The sequence below is a fragment of the Saccharomyces mikatae genome, assembly GCF_947241705.1.
Source record: "Saccharomyces mikatae IFO 1815 strain IFO1815 genome assembly, chromosome: 15".
NCBI classification, from domain to species: Eukaryota; Fungi; Ascomycota; class Saccharomycetes; order Saccharomycetales; family Saccharomycetaceae; genus Saccharomyces; species Saccharomyces mikatae.
In genome coordinates this window covers 1,037,363-1,062,919 of record NC_079270.1, presented here as the reverse complement: position 1 = coordinate 1,062,919, position 25,557 = coordinate 1,037,363, and the positions used below count along the sequence as shown (strand labels likewise).

General features: G+C 38.8%; 9 protein-coding genes across 9 annotated transcripts; 2 read left to right on the top strand and 7 right to left on the bottom strand.

Annotated features, from left to right (window-relative positions):
• Positions 1–275: 275 nt before the first annotated feature.
• On the bottom strand, positions 276–1,349 carry SMKI15G5110 (NAD(P)-dependent alcohol dehydrogenase; the record flags this gene model as incomplete). The annotated part of the gene is made up of 1 exon (XM_056226017.1): positions 276–1,349. One exon carries the CDS (start codon positions 1,347–1,349, stop codon positions 276–278), a length of 1,074 nt encoding a protein of 357 aa, XP_056079778.1.
• A 1,092-nt stretch (positions 1,350–2,441) lies between these two features.
• On the top strand, positions 2,442–3,950 carry SMKI15G5100 (mannitol dehydrogenase family protein; the record flags this gene model as incomplete). Its single annotated transcript, XM_056226016.1, has 1 exon — positions 2,442–3,950. The coding sequence occupies one exon, from the start codon at positions 2,442–2,444 to the stop codon at positions 3,948–3,950; it is 1,509 nt and encodes a 502-aa protein (XP_056079777.1).
• A 438-nt stretch (positions 3,951–4,388) lies between these two features.
• SMKI15G5090 (sugar porter family MFS transporter) lies at positions 4,389–6,080 on the bottom strand (the record flags this gene model as incomplete). The annotated part of the gene is made up of 1 exon (XM_056226015.1): positions 4,389–6,080. One exon carries the CDS (start codon positions 6,078–6,080, stop codon positions 4,389–4,391), a length of 1,692 nt encoding a protein of 563 aa, XP_056079776.1.
• A 1,140-nt stretch (positions 6,081–7,220) lies between these two features.
• Positions 7,221–8,249, top strand: SMKI15G5080 (aldose epimerase family protein; the record flags this gene model as incomplete). The annotated part of the gene is made up of 1 exon (XM_056226014.1): positions 7,221–8,249. The coding sequence occupies one exon, from the start codon at positions 7,221–7,223 to the stop codon at positions 8,247–8,249; it is 1,029 nt and encodes a 342-aa protein (XP_056079775.1).
• Positions 8,250–10,714: 2,465 nt separating this feature from the next.
• Positions 10,715–12,412, bottom strand: PHR1 (deoxyribodipyrimidine photo-lyase PHR1; the record flags this gene model as incomplete). The annotated part of the gene is made up of 1 exon (XM_056226013.1): positions 10,715–12,412. One exon carries the CDS (start codon positions 12,410–12,412, stop codon positions 10,715–10,717), a length of 1,698 nt encoding a protein of 565 aa, XP_056079774.1.
• Positions 12,413–13,240: 828 nt separating this feature from the next.
• SMKI15G5060 (uncharacterized protein) lies at positions 13,241–13,999 on the bottom strand (the record flags this gene model as incomplete). The annotated part of the gene is made up of 1 exon (XM_056226012.1): positions 13,241–13,999. One exon carries the CDS (start codon positions 13,997–13,999, stop codon positions 13,241–13,243), a length of 759 nt encoding a protein of 252 aa, XP_056079773.1.
• Positions 14,000–14,879: 880 nt separating this feature from the next.
• Positions 14,880–16,910, bottom strand: FRE3 (ferric-chelate reductase; the record flags this gene model as incomplete). Its single annotated transcript, XM_056226011.1, has 1 exon — positions 14,880–16,910. The coding sequence occupies one exon, from the start codon at positions 16,908–16,910 to the stop codon at positions 14,880–14,882; it is 2,031 nt and encodes a 676-aa protein (XP_056079772.1).
• Positions 16,911–20,502: 3,592 nt separating this feature from the next.
• RDR1 (Rdr1p) lies at positions 20,503–22,143 on the bottom strand (the record flags this gene model as incomplete). Its single annotated transcript, XM_056226010.1, has 1 exon — positions 20,503–22,143. One exon carries the CDS (start codon positions 22,141–22,143, stop codon positions 20,503–20,505), a length of 1,641 nt encoding a protein of 546 aa, XP_056079771.1.
• Positions 22,144–22,378: 235 nt separating this feature from the next.
• AMF1 (Amf1p) lies at positions 22,379–23,929 on the bottom strand (the record flags this gene model as incomplete). The annotated part of the gene is made up of 1 exon (XM_056226009.1): positions 22,379–23,929. One exon carries the CDS (start codon positions 23,927–23,929, stop codon positions 22,379–22,381), a length of 1,551 nt encoding a protein of 516 aa, XP_056079770.1.
• Positions 23,930–25,557: the final 1,628 nt, after the last annotated feature.

Genomic DNA, 25,557 nt, shown 5'->3' with positions numbered 1-25,557 from the left:
TAGATTACTTTCTTTTATAGTATATAGTATTTTGTAGGACAAAAAATTATTCATTACTGTGAAGGTGGTGTTTCTAACTTATTCACTATTATTGAATATCTCAACAATTTTTAATTGCCCTTATATACAGTTTACTATCTCTGTTCATCTACGTTTATAAATACATATGAACAAACCCAAGAACCGTGATAGACTGATCTACTTAAAAAAAAAATACATCGGCAAACCAATGTTGTCATACTTCATAATATAAAAACTTGAAAAAAATTGCCTTCTCATTCGGGACCGGCGATTATAGTCTTGACTACATCTCCACCATGGGAAATGTTGTAGTCATAGGCCTTAGCTGCATCTTCGAACTTAAATCTATGCGTTATTAGTGGCTTGACATTAACTTTTCCTGTGGCAACCAAGTTCACCGCATCGCGATAATCACCAAACGAATAACGGAAACATCCAATTAGCTTCATTTCCTTGCCGCTAACTTCAGCGATTGGGAAGTTGGTATAATTTTTGCCCATACCAACTTGTACCATCGTTCCCCCAACCTTGGTTACTTTGACACCAGCGTCAATGCAAACATCTGCTCCCGAGCATTCAAACACCACATCTGCATGGTTTCCGCCTAGAAGCTTTTCTACTTCAGAAGCCAATTCTTGGGCTTTGTCAGTAGGAATCTTGGAAGAATTGAAAGTGTTTGTAGCACCGAAATCCTTTGCCCTTTGTAGCTTGTTGTCAAACACATCAACGAAAACAACGTCACTGGCACCAAATGCACGCGCAACTGCTCCCGTTAACAGCCCCACAGGCCCTGCGCCAAATACAACAACTCTGGTGCCGAAGCGAACTCCTGCGAGTTTGTTAGAGTGCACACCGACAGATAGTGGCTCGACACAGGCTCCCTCTTCATAGCTAACACCTTCCGGTAGCTTCACAAGAAAATCTTCCGGAGATAAATAGTACTTCACAAGAGTACCGTCAATTGGAGGAGTGGCTGCAAATGCCATGTGTGGGCAAAGGTTGTACCTACCCTCCTTGGTCTCATCAGAGTAACGGCTAGGGACACCGGGCTCAATAGCCACACGGTCTCCGACTTTGACTCTTGTCACAGCGTTACCAACTTCCACAACTTCTCCGCTCGACTCATGACCAAGTACCATAGGTGCCTTCAATATGTATTTTCCAATGCCACCGCTTCTGTAGTAGTGGACATCAGAACCACATATACCAGTAGCTTTAATGGCTAACTTGACGTAATGGGGGTCTTCGATGGTAGGAACTGGTCTTTGCTCGATGGCGATGTCGCCGACTTTTCTCAAAACAACAGAAGGATTAGTAGTTTGAGACATGGTTTTTTGTAATTTCTTGGTTTTTCTTGTCAAGTATTCAATGGTTTCATTTTCACTTGAAAGCTATTTTTCATAACGTTGAATGGTTTAACTCTTTTATACGTCAAATTTTAGTCCACTGAAATGAGAAAGGCCTACTTGTCATCTTAAGTTTATCATAACTGGGGTGATGAATGAGATGAGAGGGCTGACGTAGTGGCGTTGTTTGACCGGAGAAAGGAGATACGATGCCGGAAATAAATACAGTATTATAAACTCTGGATGTCGAAAAAAATAAAGCAAAATAATTTTCAGCTGAGAAGACAGTCCTTGAAAGAGACGAGACTCATTCATTGTGCATCCCTGAGATAGGCCGATGTATGCTGAAGCTATACGTAGCTAGCCAACTTCAACATAATCTGTTTGTTGCTTACCAAGAATCATCCCCGAGAACTTATGCATTGCGTACCATACATAGCATGTACCTACAGCTAAGCTTCCTGCAGTTTCTCCTGGAAAAATAAGGTATCGCGCGTGGTGCAGCGTGGGGTAGCCTTCGTGCCTGTTCCCGTGCCTTGTTGGTTTTTTGCCTTTGTGCCTGAGTCGTTCTACCCCGCGTTATCCCACCACCTAATCACTCCCTCCTTGGCACGGACATAAAAATCTTTCAGAACTTGCCCCACCAATGGTCTAGTTCGCATGCACTTTCTCTTTATTTTTAGCCCGCCATATTTGGTTGCAGCACACACCATAATAATACGTCATTGCATTAGCTTTACGGCAAGCATCAAGCAAGCATTAAAGTCTCCCTACTAACTGCGAGGTAACGGGTGAAATACATAGATGCACCGTCTTCTTGAAAAATGACCAACACTTATTCACCGTATTATGTTAGCTAACTATAATTGGGAAGCATCATATTCCAGGGGAAAAGATGTGGGGGAGTTAGTGTCTCGAAATTTTAGATATCGTTCAACTTCACATATAAATAGCTGATTCCAACTGTGCAATTGTTTGGTTTTATACTTCTCTCTTAATCTCAACACATAAAAGTGATATCAATAACAACAACAACAAAAAAGAAAAAAAAGAAGAAAAGTAAAAACTTCAAAAATGACAAAGTCCAATGAAAAAACAGCTACCAGCTTGAATGCAAAAACTCTCAAGAGTTTTCAATCCACCCTTCCAATACCAACTTACCCCAGAGAAGGCGTTAAACAGGGTATTGTTCATCTAGGTGTTGGTGCATTCCATCGTTCCCACTTGGCCGTTTTCATGAACCGTTTGATGCAGGATCACAGCTTGAAGGACTGGTCAATATGTGGTGTTGGTTTAATGAAGGCAGATGCCCTTATGCGCGATGCTATGAAAGCCCAAGATTGTCTATACACAGTTGTAGAGCGCGGTATCAAGGAAACCAACGCTTACATTGTCGGTTCCATCACCGCATACATGTACGCACCCGATGATCCAAGGGCTGTCATCGAAAAGATGGCCAACCCAGATACACATATTGTTTCTCTAACCGTTACCGAGAACGGTTATTACCATAGTGAAGCAACAAACTCGTTAATGACCGATGCTCCGGAAATTGTCAACGATTTGAATCATCCAGAGAATCCTGCCACTCTCTACGGTTACCTATATGAGGCTCTATTGCTGCGTTACAAGAAAGGCCTCACTCCCTTCACCATTATGTCCTGTGACAACATGCCTCAAAACGGTATCACAGTCAAGGCTATGCTTGTTGCGTTTGCCAAGTTAAAGAAGGATGAGAAGTTCGCTGCCTGGATCGAAGAGAAGGTTACTTCTCCTAACTGTATGGTTGATCGTGTCACACCACGTTGCACTGACAAGGAGCGCAAGTACGTCACTGACACTTGGGGAATTAAGGACCAATGTCCCGTTGTTGCAGAGCCTTTCATCCAATGGGTTCTTGAAGACAACTTTTCTGACGGCCGTCCTCCTTGGGAACTTGTCGGTGTTCAAGTTGTCAAGGATGTCGATTCCTATGAACTGATGAAATTGCGTCTGCTTAACGGTGGGCACTCAGCCATGGGATACCTTGGATACTTGGCCGGTTACACCTATATACACGAGGTCGTCAACGACCCAACCATCAACAAGTACATCCGTGTTTTGATGCGTGAGGAAGTCATCCCATTGTTACCTAAGGTGCCAGGCGTGGATTTCGAAGAATACACTGCGTCTGTGTTGGAGAGATTCTCCAATCCAGCAATTCAGGACACCGTTGCACGTATCTGTTTGATGGGCTCAGGTAAGATGCCCAAGTACGTTTTACCTTCGATCTACGAGCAGTTGCGCAAGCCTAACGGCAAGTATAAGTTGTTGGCAGTGTGTGTGGCTGGATGGTTCCGTTATTTGACCGGTGTCGACATGAACGGCAAACCATTCGAAATTGAGGACCCCATGGCAGATACCTTGAAGGCTGCTGCTGTTAAGGGTGGTAAGGATCCTCACGAGCTACTTAACATCGAGGTCCTTTTCAGCCCTGAAATTCGTGATAACAAGGACTTTGTTGCGCAATTGACTCACTCGCTAGAAGTTGTTTATGATAAAGGACCACTTGCCGCTGTGAACGAAGTTCTAGACCAGGTGTAATTTAGAAAGCGATCCGCGTGCCTGGATAGTAATGAGCAGATATCTGGGATAGATTATGTGTTTTTGTACTTTTTTTATATTATTTTGTTTAGTCATGTAACGTATTATATACCTGTCAATGCATTCTCGATGATTTTTAATAACTACTCAATAACACACATATTTGTGTTGGTCACTGCCATCGCCCTCGATATTCACATCACAGACATTAAGCTTTCTCCTTTCGCTTTGTAGAAAAAAAGGAAACGATCAGACATAATACTGTTTTCTGAATAAACTGGTGCTCAGGTGGTAAACACATACCAGCATGTAAGGGTATCGATCTTCATAGCTTCGTGGACCTTCATAAATTCGTCACAAATTAAAATTACACATTTATATGTAGAGCATAATATACAATGCTGCCTAAAACGGCAAGAATATGATCCCAACGATCAATTAGAAGCCTTTGAAAACTTCAAAAATTTTCTTCCAATCTCTATCCTGAGTCTCAGTCTCTTCTGAATGGACTCCTCTCCTTGATGGTGGAACCCAAGATGTGGATTTCCATGGCTTCACACCTTCTTCGTACAGTAATTGGATTTCTTCCAAAGATAAACCGATTGTTTCTGGTAAAAAGAAGAATATGTACAAAAACATGGCAACCAAACATCCAACAAACACATAACCATAGTAGAAATGGATCGAGCCGGTAATGAATGGTGTGAAGAAACCGATCAAGAATTGCCATAACCAGTTGAATGCAGTTGAAATGGACATAGCTCTGGACTTGACCTTCGAAGGGAACGACTCAGCAACCACGATATAAGCGACTGGTGCCCATGTTGTTGCGAAGCAGAATATATAAAAGCAGGTGAACACAATCATAGCATTACCTGCACCTTTCGAAGAGGGACCATCCTGGCCATGGGGGTAAAGACATTTCACCCCGATACTAGCAAATATAACCATACAAGCCATCATTCCAGCTGCACCGAACAATAGACATTTACGACGACCGATCTTGTCGACGACCATAACAGCGATGATAGTGGAGAAGAAATTCACGGTACCCAAAACGATTGAGGTCTCAAAACCGTCAGTAAGCCCGACAGATTTGAAGATGGTAGTTCCGTAGAAGAAAAAGTAGTTTTCACCGGTAAGTTGCAAAAAGGTTTGCACTAGGATCCCTGTAATCAAACGTTGAAGAACCTTTGTTTTAATTGAGAAAAGTTCCTTCCATGATGCTTCTCCTAGTTCCTTTTGGGCGAGCACCCCGACGTTGATTTCTTCAACCTGTCTCTGTACCCATGGATCCTCTGGTGAAACCTTGTTAATCTTGGCAATCGAAATACATGCATCCTCATGTCTTTCACATTCGACCAAATACCTGGGTGATTCTGGGACCAATAGCATACCAATGATGATAATCAGGGCCCACAAAAAGCAAAGCCCGAGAGGCACTCTCCATTGTGCAGTGTTGTCATATTTCCTTGTTCCATAAACACTACAATAACCTAAGAAAATACCAAAGGTCATGTTCAGTTGGTACAATGAAATAAGCCCACCTCTCAGGTCCTTGGGTGCTATTTCCGACAAAAGCATTGGACACAACACCGAACAACCACCAGCACCGAGACCGTAAATGATCTTACCGACAAAGTATTGGTACCATTTATGGTTTGAACTGATCTGAATAATGGCACCAACCATATATACCAATACCACAATCACAATTGCTAGCCTTCTGCCTAACTTATCGGCAAAACGGGCGAAAGAGACACCCCCTATAGCACATCCGACACTAAACATGGCGACCAAAAGACCCATACGAACATTGCTTAAGTAGTACTCTCCAGTACTGTGCTTGTAGGATCCAAAGTTCATTTTGAAGTTGTCCATGTTGATGAAACCTGCTGTAATACCACTATCCCAACCAGGTAGGAAACCTCCAAAGGATATAGGATAACAGAGTAAATAGATGACGAGGTAACCTAGAAGTCCCCTCTTTGGAGGCTCTATTGAATCCCCATTTAAAACGTCATTGTCATCAAATCCATCAGACCACTCTTTTTCCACAGGCGGTGCGACATGAACTTCAACAGAAGAAGCACCTTGAATCCCTGCATCACTATCAATAGATGAACTCATTTTAGAGATATAATTTTTTTTTATTCTTTTCTTTTCTTATTTTGTCTTAGAGCGTTGCTAAAATACCATCAGTCGCGGAAGAAAATTGTGTTATCCAACCTTCCCTCTTTATACCTTCCGTTGCCCATATTTTCCCATAAATATATGGACTATTATACCAGTAAGGTGCGCCCACCACCGGAAAGATAAACTTCGATGGCAAGGAGGTCACCGTTCATATTTACCTAGCATGATATTTTTTACTAGTCACTTTCCTTTCATTAGGCTCTACGGGTTTTGATCATTTTTAGAATAGGAGTCTAATACACCATTATGTAATTTTATCCTCGAACGTTTACGTCATCATCTTGGGCCGGAATGTTATATAATGATGTGCCTAAGTGCCTTCATATGCATATTTTTGGTACCCCGCCACCCAATCCACGCAAACTTTATTTTTCACCCCCACTTTATTATTTTTTAAGTTTTGAGTACTTAGTCCGAAACGCAACCTTAAAGTTAATAAAAAGCACATTTTTTGGCTGCAAAAAGGGTGACATCGGAAAGTAACCATAAACTATCTACAAGAATAGAAAAATTCATTTCCGGTACGTATTTTGCTGTAAGATGCGAAGAATCCTCAATAAAACTGCTGGGGTAATTGTCATAAGGGGCGATATAAAGAAGAATATGAACGGGGATACAAAATATAATCACGCAATCGCGCGGGAAGTACATGAGATTCTTTCATAATTTGAATAGGACGAGCCCCCAAAATACTTACTATCTTACGTACATTCGTAAAACCCCCACAGTAATATTATAGGCAGTGTGTAAGATGAACACACTTAATGTTTTCCCTTCTTGTTTACTATGTTTCCGTTGTGTAGCTGACTGATCATAAGGAAATCAACCAGAAATATCTGACAGCCTAGCACATTAAGTGGTACCATGAAATAAACTTTCTACCCCGTGCTTCTGATATAACCTATTCTAATGCGGGGAGGTACAGCAATAGGTAATGAAAACGAAAGTATTTTCTACGTACCAAGAATACTTTAAGACATATAAATAGGAATCAGGTTGAGTTTTGATAGCTTATCTGATCAAGTTATATGACAAACAGCGAAAAAAGAACAACAAATATATAACAAACAACAAATGACAAACAGTGACAGCAATAACAAATACGGAGTGATCACAATTGGTGATGAAAAAAGGTTTCAAGCCACCATCGCACCACTTGGTGCTACTCTAGTGGATTTGAGGGTAAATAATCAATCGGTTGTTCAAGGATATTCAAACGTAGAAGACTATTTAACAGATGGTAATATGATGGGTGCTACCGTCGGTCGTTATGCCAACCGTATTGCCAAGGGTATTTTCAGTTTGGAAGATGGTCCTCACAAGTTGACTGTTAACAATTGCGGTAACACAAATCACAGCAGTGTCAGTTCTTTGAACCTCAAGCAGTATACAGCAGGTCCTGTCGAGAATCCTTCCAAAGGAGTTTACGTTGTTAAGTTCAAGTTGTTGGATGATCATACCCAACCCAACCCAAATGAATTCCCCGGTGATTTAGAAGTTTCAGTAAAATACACCTTGAATGTCGCTGAGATGACTTTGGACATGGAATATCAAGCGCAGCTGGTTCGCGGAGATGCTACACCAATCAATATGACCAACCACTCTTATTTCAACCTGAACAAGGTCAAGAATGAAAAGTCCATATGTGGTACCGAAGTTAGGGTCTGCTCGAACAAATCGCTAGATGTTACAGAGGGGGCATTACTTCCAACCGGAAAGTTCGTTGAAAGGAATATCGCTACTTTTGATTCTGCTGAACCTACTGTTTTGAAGGATAATGAACCTGTGTTTGATTGCACTTTCATTATCGATGCCAACAAAAATTTGAAGTCTACCGACTCTGTGGGTGTAAACAAGTTGGTTCCCGTTTTCAAGGCCTATCATCCAGAGTCGCATCTCCACTTTGAGGTTTCCACGACAGAACCAACAGTCCATCTGTATACTGGTGACAATCTATGTGGCAAATTTGTACCAAGATCGGGATTTGCCGTTCAACAAGGCAGATATGTTGATGCCATTAACCGTGATGAATGGAGAGATTGTGTTCTTTTGAAGCGCGGCAAAGTATACACTTCGAAGACTCAGTACCGTTTCGGTATTTAGATGAGATTAAGGATATTTTACTACAGTAGCGTTGCTTCACTTGTTTGTAAATAAAACTTTTCATAATGATATACGATCTAAATTATACTCAGTGTTAAATCTCTGCACCCCAACAATATTCCTGGAATTATAATCCAGAGAAAAATACTGTCGTTACTGCTAGTTATAAATTCGACGTTAAACAGTAACCTTTTTTTATATTAGGCGCATTGTTTCTTCTTTAGCGTGATTTTTAAAATAATTTGCAGTGCAGGTGTTTTTACATAATCCATTGCTAACTGTTGATAATTAGTTGTTTAGTAAGTTGTAATAATTAAGAATAAGTCGTTCCTTCTTAATTTATATAAGAGAGGTATATAAAACACACGTTGATTGGTTATATTAAATCCAATGGTTCAGACATAATTCAGAACATTGATGATAGAATTTTGGCGATAACTCATCTTCTTATATACTAAGTTCAGGTCAATTAATAGATCTTTATCTTACTTATGCAGGAAATTCTATTATTAGAATTTGCCTACTCCAATTTAATTGGTATCATCATAAGAATGTTTGTATTCATTTATCCAACATTATTAGTATCATGTTAAAGAATGTTTGTCATCAACTACACCAATTTATATGAATAAATGTATAGTAGTAATCACTTATTCCAACACTAACAATATTTTGCGAACTTTTTATGTTCAAATTTGAAGCATATCTTCTGAATTAGCACTATGTACCTTTGAGCTTGTTATAACAGATAAGATTTGATATTTAGCTAAAAAATAACTTAAGGCGATTAGATTTACCTTAATTAAATTCAAATCGATGATTATCATTGTGTAAGCAGGTCCTCATGCATGGACAAGTTTACAGTGGACAGTGCTGTATACTCAAAAAGCAGACAGAAATTACATTTTAAGACAACCACATATTTGAGAATAGAAATTTCACGCCTATGATTAACTATGCATGCATACAGGATCAATAAGAAATAAAAGTGTTTTTGAGTCCCATGATTACTACACTAATTGGCAGTAATTATGCATAAAAAAATGTTGTCCATTCTAATAAAGAGGCTATTTCAATATACAAACATATCAAACAAAAAATGTGTCCATAAAAGTATCGAATAGACGTCCGCTATAAGCAGCCAATCAATAAAAATAGGCGTCATTTAAAAACCTATCTATAACTGTAGCCCCTTCATATTATTATTGAAAGTCATTTCATCCACCAGACAGGTATCTAGTTGCACAAAGCTTAGGGCGGGGCTCTACCATTTCTGTTTTATTGGCGTTGCAGAGAAATTTTTGCAAGCATAGCATTAAATTATTGGCAATTACTGAAATGCTTGAATCCATAATATGAATTATGAGGCGTACTTTTTACTCTTATCCTCTTCGAATAAACTGTGATCAGTGATACAATTTTTGTCTTTGAGACTTGAGGAATGCTAAGTCTGATTCCAGTATCAACTTCATACTTTTAGTCATTGTTGATTTCATCTGTGGGTACTATAGCCACTCTCTGGAGGATGTAGCAGTAGTTGATAAATTATTGTGATATGCTAGTTTGAAGGCTGGAAAAATATATTCAACAAATCTTTCTTACTGATTCTTCGAATTTGCCTTTTTCTCTACACAAGAGGAATAGAAAGAATGGTGTAAACCATAGTGTAAGTATTTGGAAAGATTAACCGTTCCATGAACTGCCTCTTTTTGTGCCTAAAAGCATTATCGGACGAACATCGAAGCTGTATTGTACTTCACCTTCCTTTTTTCGCTTACTCTTGATAGAGAATCACAAATGCAAGACAGACCTCAGCGTGCCCAATCTGATTTCACCCTACAGTATATGAGTTGGCAAAGTTCACATACCTAGACAGAATCTGACCAAAAAGGAGAGATCATTATTTTGAACATCCTAACTAGAGCATCTTTTGTTTGGTTTTCATTGATGCAGCTATCACTTGTCACACCCAAGCATTTGTCAAAGAGATGGATATAAGTATTTATCATGTATCCTAGGCTTGATTATTATCTATTTGTTTTCCCTACACCGTTTTTTTATTTTTATTATTTGCAGTTTTACCGTAAGTTTCTATGTGTTACATAGTTTAGTAGTCGTTATTTATTCTTCAAACGAATAATTTCTTGAGCATCTAAATCGAAATTGGCTATAACCGTGAATCAAGTATGGAAAGTCTTGATGACAAATTTCAATAATTTTCAGCTTAAAGGCTAAAACCACTGCCAACTGAGTGAGTATTCTCACTACGATTTATAGAGCTTGTTGCTTGATATACAGTGACGTTAAGCGAAATTGCGGTATTGTTTCTGGTAGATGTTTGCTACATAAATTATACAGATCTTGTCCCCAATTTAAGGAGCACCAAATCTCTTTGCTCACAAAAAATCTTAAAAAATAATAAAAACAAATGATACCCTGCTGTCTAATCCGTATAAGTTACAATATCACAATGAACTTCTATAAACTTCCAGAGCTCGGTCTCTGCTTTGTTTTAAATCAACTAAAGGTTCAGGATAATTGGTTGAACGTTGACTCTCCGGTAAGCGTAATTCGGGAACCCATTCCTTGATGAATTTCATCTCTGGGTCATATTTTTTTGTTTGTATATCCATATTAAACACTCTGAAATATGGTTGAGCGTCAATTCCAGTGCTAGAACAAAATCCCCAACCACCTGTATTTGACGATGAATCACCATCTACTAGGTGCTTCATAAACCAGCGCTCACCCCATCTCCAATCAATTAATAAGTTTTTGGAAAGAAAAGAGGCTGTGATCATTCTAGATCTATTATTGATATAACCTGTGTATAATAGTTTTCTCATTATAGCGTCCACAATAGGAATGCCCGTATTACCGATACACCATCTCCTAAACGCCACAGGATCATTTTCCCACTTTATATCGAGAGTGTCTAATCGATAAGGAATCCCCATAGACGTATACGGCCAATTGCACATGCAGTGTCTGTAAAAATCCCTCCACGCAACTTCTTTGATAAAATTCTGGGTGGAGGTATTATCTTTGAGCCCTTTCGATATAATCTGTCCGTTGCAAGCTTGAACGGATTTATTAACTACCACTCTTGTACTAAGTACACCAGTAGTTATATAAGAGCTTAGTCCAGAAGTGCCACCCAAAAAAAGCATATCCTTTTCGTTGTTATACTTGGAACCTTTTATCTTTAAAAAATCATTCAATTTAGATAAAGCTACCTTCTCCGAAACTTCTGGCAAGTGCCATTTCGACTTGGGTATATACTGAACGAATTCATCCGGTAAGGAATACTGGAACGGTTGCAGTTTAAACACTTTGTTGTACTTCAATGGTTCAATTTTGTGGATATGACAGATTTCAGAGCTAGTTTTCCTGTGATTGTTTACATAAGAAACCCATTTCTTATACCATGGAGTGAAAACGGAATAATTAGTACCTTTTCCTGTGGTAAGTAAACCGGGAGCAACTACACAGGAGTCATGATAAAATTTTAGTTGTAGTCTTTGGTCTTCCCTCTCTAACAACCTAATATCACGATATAGTTCATCTGTTTGATATTCAATATTAGCAGTGATTATCATAGATTTTCCAGAGCTCAAGTTCAAACATTTTTCTCTGAAATATTCAACGAATTTTTTTGAGTTAGATATAGTTCCTTCAGTTGTGTAGAATTCCCATACAAATAGAGGTATATGTAGCTCTGCAAGAGATTTCTCTAAACTCTTTAATGCCTCCAAGGTAAACTTCAATTTCCACCCACTATCCATATGAGCCCTCCAGTCATGTTCATTGATAATGTAAACCGCGTACAGTTTGGCATTTTCGTTTTTTACCTTCAATTGCTGGAATAACTCTATACTTTTGAATAGTCCTATATTATCATACAAACGTAAATCATTCCTAAACCAATGCACAAGAGTGCTGACATCCTCAAATGACGTTTCCTGCTTTTTCTGCAGTTCTTCGAGGATTTCTATCGGTTTAGTCCTGGATTTATTGTTAAATTGATTTGCGCCCTTCCTAGTAATAGGATTTGGATAGTAGTTCTTGTTTACCGAGTAATATTGTTCAAAGTCATGCTCTATGTCCAACTTAGAACGTTTGTAAGCCCCTACTTTCGAGGAAGATGTTATAGCTCTTTTCATATCCACGTTTGTGTTTTTGTTCTGTTGTTTTGAGACGAGTTGTTGAAAGAAAATAGATGTCAGAAACATTATTTTCCCCTTAAAGCATGTTTTGCGTTATTCATAGACGAAGTGAAAAAGACTGCCCAATAGCAAAACTAAATTGATGAAACATCTAGTAAATAGCGAAATAATGAGTCTGAAGCTTAATTTTAATATGTGGTAATATAGAGAGGAGCTATTATACATCGATAGTAAAAAACTAACCCGTTTTACACTCTTAACGTGTTAGTTATGTTACTAGGTCAATCGAATCCAACATATGTGTCAAATGAATGTTTAACACAACACTTATTATCGCACTCATTATCTTCAACATTATAACCTAAATAGTTTATCGACGCTCAACTATACAGATTGTTCGTTAAATGACTTTAAAAGTGGTATCCTACTATATTATGATCTTTTCCTTAATAATGCATCTATCATTTTGGTTTTACTACCATATTATATGAAAAGTACTTAATCTATTTCTGAGTTGTCTGTATATTCAAATCGAAAATTAGTATTATCTACAAATATAGTAATTCTCTTACTCAATTGCAGGGAAATCCTATAGTGTATTCAACATGTATCGGGTTCAGCAAGCACATGCATTATTTGCTAGATTAACACCCAAATGAACTCATGAAATAATTTGTATTCAACCAAAATTATACCCCATCAAGTTTCATTATTGGACCGTGATGTGATAAGTTTTCCCTGCGAAATATATTATAACTACACTTTTTCAGTGGGACAAATTAAATAAAACTTCATCCGCAATTAACAGGTGAATCAATGTCGTCTCTATTTTCTATTTTTTTCTTCTATATGTTCCAGGTAATGAATTAACGCCCCTTGACAGGCAAATGTTTCAGTTAAGACCGGAACAGAGGAGATGCCAAGGGAGTCAGGTCGGGATTGCTCTCCAATAACAAGTTCGGAACACTTAGATATAGATCTGGGGATGAAATTGGAAAATCTTTTTGTATAGTGGCCAACTACAATATCAATATCTGGAGCATCACTTTGTTTCCTCTTTGCTCTTGCATCATTTGAAGAACCCAAATCGTATTCATTGAAGTACATCAATCGATAATGATCACTATAAAATTTCACATGCCAATGGAAATGTAAACCATCCAAATAAGTATCCAGATCTCGGAAGTTGTTCTGCTTGACCACCTGATACTTTTTGTGAAACTGAGTCCCAGAGGGGTAGAAAAAATCATATTTGGTTTTAAGAAAGTTAAGATGGCTGTAAATTTCGCAGTAAGGTATTTTGCATAAACGAAATGCCTTGTCCTCACAGATAACCTTTGATTCAGAGTACAAAGGCGGATCTTCCGCTTTTTGTAAAACGTACTTATAAATATGAAAGTCCGGTGAGCTTCCTGTCAAATGGCCAATAACGTTATAATTCCGGACAATGTGCAGAAATGGGACACCTACACCTTCTGAGTCAAGAACGCTGATATTAAAATTTGTCTCTTTGAATCTGTCATAAGACTGCTTACTTGAAAATACGAAAAATCCTCTTGTGCCCAATATCCTAGCGATGGGCATGTGCCTTTCTCTATTAAAGTGAAGACATTCAGGAATTGACTTCTTTTGAGTTTTATCAATTCGAAATATACTGTCACCGCCTACTTTTTGACGAGCCATACTAAACAATTATCAGGTGCTTTCTTTCTTCCCTCTTGAAAATATTGGGCCTTTCTTTTACCGATGCCTTATTTATAATTACCTTTTTCAAGAAGGGAACAGCTTCTCGCGACTTCCCTACAAAAACGCCTCGAAAATAATCAAGAGGCTTTTCCATGAAGATGAGGCTTAAATGCAAAAGACAATATTTTCTTAAAAACCTCGCTTCTCATAAGCCTTTTTGTATCTTACTATGCTTAAAACCGTGGGTCCCCTTATGGGTCCAAGGGCAGATCACCTTATCTTGAAAGTCAAAAATGCAACTAGCACGGAAATTGCAGACCAGTATCAGCCGATGCGGACTTAATTGAATCACTATTTTAGGCAGAAATAGCTCTCTTTCTGGCTGAATTTCCTTATAGACTTATTTCGTTTGGTAATCTTATAGGTAACATTGTTTGAGCAATGATAACGAGAGTAAGGTAGTTTTGAAGTCTTTTTTTTTACGTACTAAGTTGCGGTCAGTATCATACATTATTGTTCGTAAACTATGGGAAAAACGTCCAAATGTACCTGGAAGTTTGCTGATTAGTTGAAAAATATTGCGCATTTCTGAGTGTTAAATATGCTGCATAAATAAATTGACTCTACTTAATTTGTTTGAAGTTGTTATTATATAATATGTTGTGATAATCTGGACTCAGGCTAATTCTTGTCTTTCTCATCTAAACATAAATTTTATTCTTACAAGGCCAAGAACGTTCAGGTTTATACTGTTAAAAGTAAAAGAATCCATGAATGATCACCAATTTTGATATTCCTCAAAGTACTCAATTGCCTTTGATGATTTTGCTAAAATGGTCTTTGCTGTTTGATCTCTTACTTGGTCAACAAACACAGGAGGCCCACAACAAACTACTGCAAGTGAGCCATTCAACTCCGAAGACTCATGCAGAAGTTCTTTTACATCAGGTCTTCCATCATGAAACACGATACTTTCAAAATCAAAGGGATTAGACGACTTATCTAAACTAGTTTCCTTAAAAGCGTCTTTCTCATCAACTTTTTCATCAACGTTTTCATCCTTTTGAGAGATAGTCATGCTATCATTAGATGTTACTGGTGGAATCCGCATCGTATTATATATGTGGACCTGTACATTCAAGTCTTTTAAACACATTATTTCTGGCTTATAGGCTTCGAGAACGTCAAAACCTCTAACTGCAATTACCAATTTAACAGATTGCTTCCCAGCTGCTGCTGAAGTTTTCCCAAGCTTAATGGCATGAGCAATTGGTCCAGGCAGACCGGTTCCCCCCGTTAGTAGCAACACATTGTCATAGTGGTGAACTGGTGAAGAAGATCCGTACGGTCCTTCTATAGCTAGTCTCATTGAAGCTGAACCCCCATTCCGAGAAATATACCTCTTTACGAGCTTTGTTACGCCCTTTTTCTCTTTCAATATAATAACCAACTCACCTTCCTTACTTACTGAATCTAAAACAGTAAATGGATGCGACTGCCAGAAATAAAATGGATGTAAAAATGACACAAAAACGTACTGTCCAGGTTGCGCCTTCCATAACCTTGCTGGTTTTTTGACTGTTAGCCGGATGAGATCGTCACCGATCAGTTGCAAAGTTGCCTTGGGAAAGCCAAAATATGACATGCGAACAATTCGAACAAGTCTATCAGTGACCCAGATAGCAATTGCAGCATATATCCATTCAATACCACTTAGTTCTACGACGTGTTCCCAACACGTATAAAAGAATAATGCACCAAAAACGATATGAAGAAACAGGAAAGCTTCATAAAAATGCTTTCTAAAAATTGCAAATGAAAAAAACAACATCACACCGGCTAAGCAAAGCGCAGCCACTCCAAATTGCCAATATGTAGCCTCTTTGCTTCTTTTCCAGGTATTATTAGCCACTGTATAATTGGTGTAGGCAGCACCATGGATCATTGCGTCTAAAAACATTATTCTTCCTAACCATTTATGGAACATAATAAAAGATGTGTATTTCAAACCGGAGATGTACTCGAGAAAGTTGTTTCTACCTGCAAAAAGAACTATTAAGGGAAAGTGTGCAAATGAGAGAACACCACTCCTATCCCCCACAAAACGTGAAACTTGTACCTTATGAGACTTGAAGATTATGTTATAAGGGTCATATTCATATCCGTATGCTAAGAAAACCGTATGAAGCACAAGGTATCCAATAATGATAACGCCTTCAAATCTCGTGGGTAGATAACCTGTAAATACCTTGAGATAGGAAAAATCGGACGCATGCTTGCCCGCAAGAGTAGGTAGTGTAAAGTAACCCCTCAGATATCTTACAAATCTTTGCTTGAATAAAACAACTTTGAACGGAGTGTAATTCATATAATGAAGAATGCCTGCAAACAACATAGTTACCACAAAATAAGCACATATTATACCACCATATGTGTTGCCAATATCCAAGTTAGCATAGAAACCATGCCATGCCCGATAATATGCTTTTCTTGTGTGGGCGTCCATTTCAACAGGGTACGTAAGGTTGGAAGTACCTTTCACATAAGGCACCATATATTTTGTTCCATTGTTTAGCGAATCGTAAAATTCAGCCTTCGTCATGTTCTGGAGTGTTTTAGTATAGTATGCACATCTTGACTTGACGGTATTAAATGTATTTTCAAATGTCTTATTCGAATAACCCTTTTCGCCCAATGTTTCATAGATGCAGTACAGCATTGATTGAAATGCCGGCTCAAAAGTACATGATGGCATGGCATATGGACTCTCGCTCGTATACTCCCATCCAACTTTACGAAACACTCTCATACACGCGTTTGTCACAAGTAGTGGTACCTTATTGTACATCACTGTTTTGGCAGGTGAAGCACTTGCCGCTGAAAGACAAAAAAGCAGAATAGTGCTCAATATAGATACCCAATGCATTTTTTTTTTTGCTTGGCTTAGTAAATCCTGAATGGAAAAGCATTAGGGCTGGATACAATAACTATTAATTTCTTCTCTATGAAGTTTATATAAGTGACAGTAATCTTTTGGCACATTGCTATTGGAAAATTTCTCGCACAATATCACAGGAAGAAAAGCTCTTGCCAACTAAAGAATGTGTTCATAGACAAGTAGGATTTCATTATTTTCATTATACGATGTAATTCGTCAACTTTTCTTAGCACATTACACCCATAATTTCGATCGGATCTCAAATATCGGTTGAAGTGGCTGCACCAGTCTATTGAGAAAAAAACGGTTCAAATTCTCCGTTTAATGGTCGCTTTGAAATCCAAGGGTCCATTCTCTTATTATGATACCATTTTTTTCCTATGCACCCGAAACAAAACAAAAAAAGGTACCTGGGTGCCGTTGGTGACAGAAGGCGCAAACAACCATCCAGTCCGAAAACGTAAAAACCTACTATAGCCACACATCAAAGCAGCCCTTCACAGCTTTGTTTTATGTTATCGCTCAGAAAGCTTAACGATAAAAAAAGTTATCTAGCTCTAATTGCAGAGCAGAGCCATATCCATGTGTATAAGTGGTAGCCAAGAAAAACCGGAACAAGTGCTATCGCTCACTATTACTTTAGACAGTTCCTTGATGGGTTTGTAGAATCTTACAGCTCATTTTTCCGGGGGATTCTGTGTGTGTTTTCCAAAACAGTCTTGGTAAATTTTTTGCACAGTAAAATTAGATTAAAAGATCGAGTGGCTTCCCCAAATCGGGCTCTTAGGAAACCAATGGATTCTTCATATTTTCGCTTCTGCAAACCATTTCTTTAACGAATAGATGCTCTTCTGTGCACACATTTCAGTTTCCGTATTTCTGGAATTCTTCAAAAATGTCATGCTACTATCGTTGTATAATAAATTTCTGCATAATATTCCAGTGACTAAGTTTTGGATAACACTAAACGAAAACAATTTCTGTGCTAGATGCCTGCGATTCCAAGGTTATAAGTCACTCTCGATCAGTACATTATTTGCGATAAAATAATCTTCGATGGCCTTCTTAAGTGGGAATTTTTTTTTCTCGTTTCCCTTCTTGTAATATTGCTCTATAAGCCGTCAGTGAGAAATGTTCTCTTCCTTCACAAAGTGAAGCTCTATTACGAAATGTGGTGCTCAAAAATGCCCGTGCATACGATATCTCTTGATACCCATAATTTTCACGGAATGAATTAAATGATCTCCTTGCTGACATGTTTTCGGACTCCTATAAAAAGCACTGCGCTTTATTCCAGCACATCACTCAATACTATCCAGTTTCTTCCAAAATTTAAAGCAAGAGAACTTGCCTGTTCATTCTTTAATCGGGAGAGTTGATATTCAAATGTTACTCAACAAACAATTCTCGTTAGCCACGCCGATTTTTGGTAATACTTAAAGAAATCCATAAATGGAAATTCTTCTTGTCTTTTGCATAGCAAACAGTATACCAATTACTAATCAAAGTGGAAACTGAATGATGGCTTTTGCAAACAAACCATGCAGTTCTTACTCACTGCCGACTCAAGTATCCGTGATTTACGAAATTCGCCCTTTCATTCTTTCATTTTGAGCATCGAACAAAACAGGTGTTGAGGTCCCCCATTTGTTCGATCTCATAGCAATAGAAATACGGGTTAAAAAATGAGCGTGAGTTTCCAAAACATGAAGCCTTGACCTGTTTTTTAACGTATTAAGCCATGGTGATATCAAATCTCAAAATCCAAAGGGTAATGACCAAAAACATATTCAATTAAGTTAATGAGTTCGTCACGGAATCATTAAGACCAGACTTGCAACTGTTGCGGTTTACTCTTACCTCTAAGACCATTTCTCTCTTTTATTTCTTTTCTCTTTCCATTTTTCTCCGAGAAATCTAAGCCTCTTTGAAAAGCTGCACCAGTTTCTTTATTAGCTAAGTTGCTAAGATGGATCTGTGTATCGATGAATGAGTAATAAATATTAGGTCGGTAGATCCATGATAGAAATTTACACTATTAAACGCGAAAACAGCACTGAGTGGCTACTTATATTGAAACTGTTTGCTCATTTTAAATATCTCTAGTATTAAACTTCTTGCAGTTAGCATCACTGAATTATTTCGGCAAATACTAGCAATAAAAGTGCACTTTCAAACACAACCAAAGTTTTTCTTTTGTTAATATGCTATCAACTATGCTGCTATATTTTATTTGTGTTTTCAGCAACAAAGAAGTTTACTAGCCCGAGAAATAAAAGGAGTTCCATCGGATTGGTATAAGACACGAAGCGTACTGCAGTTCATTTTTTTAAACATAAAAAAATGGATTGAAGGGATATTGTACTGTGTTTTTTATTACATATACTATTCATAAAATTGGTGATTTTGAGAGATTGAGCTTACAAGTTTTAGATATCCCATATGTCAACAACCCCCATACATTCTGTCATTTTAGGCAGTTCAAGCTGAATAATTATCCTCATGGCAAAGTATTTGTTTAATGAGAAAAATGTCAACTTTCTGATATGCATGTAACCGACATTTCAGCAAACTCAATTCATTACTATATGAAAGATGACTAAGTTTAATCAAGAAAACTAACCTTCTCGATTATACTAGTAATTAATGTTCCTAGATTCTAGTAGTTCACCATTAATTTGATTCAAATACCCTTTTTTATTTTTATGTATGATTATATTACAATCTTTTAGTCTTATTTTTGACTTTTAAGCTCTTTCGTCACCTGCTATTTGATTCTATCTTTCTTCACTCCAGAAAACCGTTAAGAAAGAAAAAAAATCAAATTCAGGATCTACTATTTTTTCTTCATATTAGTGTTATCTCCAGAAATATATGTTGAATCTCAATATGTGTCATGATCATTGCTTCTTTACCATATAAAATTTAATGCAAAAATTACATGACAGTTAAAGAAAGTCAACGATCTGTTTTCATAAATAAAAGGACCCTGCTCATTCATTATCCGTATTTGTTGGAGAAGCTTTTCGTTATTAGGTTGAAAACTGATTTGCGAAATCAGTTTATTCTTGGGATTTGGTTCATTGTACTTTCATACTTCATTTATACTAAGAAGGGTTGCAGTTTTGTATTTAGTACAAATTCAGTTGTAAAGTTTCAGTCGGGCAGAAAACTACTGAAGGGATTGTTCACAACTTATTGAAGCTTTCTGAAACAGGTAGTCTAATATGACAATCAAATATCAGTTCAGTAGGCGATATGATATAGGCATTCACCCAATATATAGAATTAATGGCAATGCCACTGCCGAGTTCCTTGCACATCCTAAAGTCTATGCAGAGAAAGGATGACTCCCAGTAAAAGGATCGCAGGACTGATCAATAAGAACACTAGTTTCAACATCGGTTTTAGAGAAAGGTGCCTTTGTTTATACCCTTTATAAGCTTATGCTCATGGAATTATTCTACATAAAACCTAACGTCCCTGATGGATCAAATAGGGCATCCCAATCAATATCGAGCGAGTTTGTGTTTTCGAAAGTAGATCTATCGTGGGTCGCCTGCTCAAGTTGCTGTATCTCTTGCCTCTTTTTTTTCATTGAGTCTTCGAGAAGTAGCTTTGCAGTCTTCTGAGCTTCCAAAGCAATGTGTGTACCTAAAACTTCAGTAATATTATCCAGAGTCTTCATAGCGGCGGCAACATGTGAAAGACTTTCTGGGGTATCTATGGCAAGAAGAACGCAGACATACTGGAACGAGGTGCTCAACACATTCCACCATGATTGACCTAATTTGACAAGAGCATATGCCGCTGATAATGCTGCGTTTCCAATATCAATTATTTGCAAAACAACGCTTTTATCAAGAACATGGTTTAGTAGACGAAGTCTCCGATACAAAGACAGACATATGTCACACTTGGTCAATAATAAGAAGGGGTGTGCATTTGGTGATTTGTGAATAGCCGTAAGAGCATTCAGTAGCTGTGTTAAATCTGTGTTCACAGTACCTTGAGGGATTGTTTGTGCCAACGCTACTAAATGAATTGTGTAACTGCCTTCTGTTTCCTCGACTGGCTTGCAAGTAATTCTGTTCAGTGCAACACTTGAGCGGCCATAGTCATACGAAAGAATGGTGTTGATTGACCACGCACACCAAAATAATCTTTTAGTATGCTCATTAAACCCGGCAGTTCTTCTCAAAGTAACACCACTTGTCATCGAGAACTCTCCTTTGTCAATATCCTGGTGCAGACCAATTGCTTCAGAAAGGTGAATAGTAACACAGCTAGCTAACCATGCTACATGAGGTCGGGAAGTAGCTCGCAGGTAAATGGTACGCAAAACCCACGCGGAGACATGCTCCACCGTGGGAATACGGCTGAAAGTAGGATCATCAAGGATGCCTTTTGCGTACTGTACTACATCCATTTCTCGAGGATGACCAATGCTTCCTAAAAAAAAAGATCCTAGAGCTACTACTCCTGCAATAACAGCACCATACTCAAAGTTGCTTATGTTGCCGGCCCAATATTCTTCAACGTTCTTAGCCAGCTGCTTCGGATCAACAACATCGAATATCGGATGAACAACTGAAAAATACACTTTAGAAACACGGTAGTACTCTTCCTTTGTGATCAGCTCAGACAGTAGTACATGGGAGCTTGGGTTTTCTTCTGGCCTGATCCCACAGTGCCAAGCGAAGGAATGTAAACGTGGAGGATTAGCTGATCGGAGTTCCAGACCAAGGCAACGGGGAAAAGCAACCGCTGAATGCTGAATCGTATACCTAGACTTAACTGGATCTGTAATACTTTGGTTAGTAACCGTCTGTGTATCGACACTAGATACTTCATTTCCATGAATGTTTGAGGCAGCAAAAGGTTTACTCTCTGGTGCATGAGGCAATTCATCCAGTTTCTGCACAGGAAATGATGATGATGAAGATCTATCTTTATCCATGTAATGGCACACATATCCATAGGAGATGCACATCTCACACGGTGATTTGCCGTTGCACTTCCTTTTACGTTCCCTACAGGGCACGCAAGCCTTTCGAACTCTCTGGCGTTTATATGATGGTATATTCGGTACTGAGGATGCCATTTGGTATGCTCAAAATAAAAAGAATATAGACAGAGCTATTGCAGAGATATGTAAGTTCCTTCCATTCATTACCAGAAGATAGCAGATCTTTTTGCCTTGGAATGCTAGTTTCTGATTTTCGTGTTCGTCGCATAGTACGGAACAGACAGAGCATTTCATACCACCTTGATAGTATTATGTGTATGTAAAATTAGTTTATTATATAACGCTATGACATAACCCTTTACGTATTAGTTCATTCTATAAAATGCTGCTTTTCGGATACCCTTTTTTTGGATTTCATAAATGTGCTTACTGCATATGTTGCTGCGACAAAAATGCCAAATCCGCTCAATCCGATGCCCAAGTACCAAGAACAACGGTAGCCCTTCAATACATTGGCACCTCCGTCATTAACATTGGACTCAATCGTACCTGCAATACCTAATCCTATTGATATCGAATAGTTTACCACTGTATTAACCAAAGACGCTGCAAGACCCTGATGCTCATGGGGCATTGAGTCGCTAAGCATTATTGTAGCGGCTGGGAAAGACATATCCATTCCCCAGGGCATCACAATAATCGATACAAACGTTTGGGCCCAATATGTTTGGTGAACGGGAGCTGTAGCAATCAATATTGTTCCGACTGTAAACGCAGTCATTGCAAAAAACATAACTGTACTTGGAGGTGTGTGACTTAAAAGAAACCCTGTCATCAAGGCAGCACAAAATCCACTGATTGCTACAGGTGAAAACTGTGCGCTTGAAAGAAGAGGCGTTTGGCCTCTTGAGTCTTCCATGAATTGCCATGTGTAGAAAATCCAAATACCAAAACTAGCCCATCCTGCAGCGATGCAGCTAAGCACAAAGGCAGTATCACTAGAAAGAGCAGCAAAGGGAAGCAAGGGGAATGCTGCACGGGATTCAATAAATGCAAAAATAATCAAAAAGACAGTGCCAACTATTAGAAGGGCATATGTATATGGGGTTTGCCAACCCACAACCGGGCCTTGATTCCATGCAAAATTAAAGAGAATCAATCCAACAACACCGGTAACCGATCCTGCAAAATCAATCCGTTCCAACAACTTGAAAGATGCGACATCGCGGTTCGGCATAGGGGTATGAGGAATCAAATAATAACCTGCTACCGCCAAAAGAAAACAGGCAATACCCATTAACCAGTAAGCCCATGGCCACCATGCAAGCTGCCCCAGCATGGATGAGAAAACAGCACCAAGGACGAAACCACCAGGCGCTGAGGCTCCGAATAGACTAAAGACCATGTTTTTTCTCCTCCCTGGCTTATATGTGCGTCCAAGGATTGCAATAGCATTTGGTAGTAAAAAGGCGGGACCCATGCCTTGGAAGGCACGACAGCAGTCGAAAAAAATCTGATTAGAGTAAACACTAAACCCGGCAAGCAGGGACCAAAGGGCGTACCAAAAGAAGCCAAGAACAAAGAACTTTTTATGTCCAAAAATGTCTCCCAGTCTTCCAGCAATCAAAATAAACGTACCAACAGTAAGCGAGTATGCGGATGCGAACCAACTGAGCTGTCCAGGATTGGCCGTTCCAAAACTGTCACCGATGATGTGAAGTGGCGCTAATGACTGACCAAGCCCTGCCTGTGTCATTAATTGAGCAGAGCACAGCACCCCGACAAAGGCACTCTCCCATAAAAGCGATTCGGGTTTCTCTTCTTGAACATCGAACTCATCTGACAGCACTTCATCGTCCTTTTTCAAGGTTTCCACGTTCATATCCAGGTTTTCCTCCGTTACAGGGGAGCTTAGTGTCATATTGATCTTTATGTTGTTTATGTTCCAGTGATTGATGAATTTACAGAGTCGCTTTTTCCTCTATTAGAATAACATGTTATAGCAAATCTTAAGAAATTGAATTATTATGAAGCAAATATACTTCTCCCTTGGTGCTTAAAACTGCTGCCAAGTGTCGTATATTTAAATCCTTACCGATAGCTCATCATTATAAGCTTCCGCAATATCCGCACATTTCGCGGAGCAGTTGAGATGAGAAAAGTGGTCTACTGGAAAAAAAAAAAGGAAAATCCGTAGCGACAACCCTGGCGACAACCGTGGCGACAACCGCAATAACCGCAACAGCCGCAACTACTATTCTTCACCTTTTTGGGCTTAAAGTGGTAAGTAGCTAGCTTGGCGTGCGGCCGCTACCTCAGATGAGCCCCAACCAACGAAAGGCGTGTGGAGGCATATTCCAATAATCACTGTTCTGGTTAGTCCATTCAACATTTTGCGTTTTATTCCTGTTACGTTTGTACGTTCAGTGAAGTAAGTGCGGGTGCTGATGGTTATCGTTAGTAAAGTCTGACTCAGTTAGGAAATAAAAATGAAAAAACCGAGAACACCAAAGTTTCTATCCGATGAGGATTTCAGCTTTTCGGAGAGTTGCTCGCTTCCATACCGTTCTAGTGTATGTAGATAAAGTATAAGAGCTCGGTTTTATTGAGACTCTGCCACGTAATTATACGAGTACTGTAGATTTCTCATGGTAGTGGGTGCGCCATCATAAGTAAGATTGATATTCTCCCATTTCATGGCTTATTGATGAGTATATGCGCCACACACGTCGAGATGGGCTGGGCTGGGCTGTAAAGACGCAACGACATCTCTGAAGTATCGAGTCAAGAACAAATCAACGGGAAAGATTAATTGGATAAATTTTGGAATGTGTTTTGATATGTACAAAATAAGAATTTGTTACTACATGCATGGTGTAAACAGAGATGACTTCGGAATGATGGAGGATGAAAATGAAACCTTAGGCTGCGGAAAAGGCGGCGACACGAAACCATTACCAGTGCACGTTAGATATGCCTTGATTTTCCTCCTCCAGTAATCTCTCGGGTAGGGAAAAGATCGACTGTTTGTTACATCTCCCCATGTCCAGGTAACCATGCGTATTTGTTTGTAGGTCTGCATTGGTCCTGCATAATTGATGATGTAGGCGCTCTGCAAAAGTTAATGTCTTCAAGAAAGTCCGAAAAATGCGTATCCGGTGCCTAGCGGGTATTTTTCAGGGAGGGCGTACTAAGGGATATTGCAATTAACAGTTGACCTCGTACGTTCATTAACAGTATTGCCGCTCACTTGGAGTCCGCACCCATGTTCACACTGAGATTGTTATTTTTATCGTTTACTAATCAGCGCTTACAGTGCCTGTTACTTCACCAAGATGGTTATGCTGTTCCTTTCTTTTAGTAACGAGAACTTACCTGTTGCTTCGAAAAGATCTGCCGCAGAAAGGCGGGTATGAAGAGAGTAGATTCGGACAACCAAACGTAATGCTTTATATTTCGAATCTTTCACAAACTTGAAGTATATATTTTATGCTTAGTATCTATCATTCGGCGATATACTGGACACTTATATGATTCATACTTGAAGAG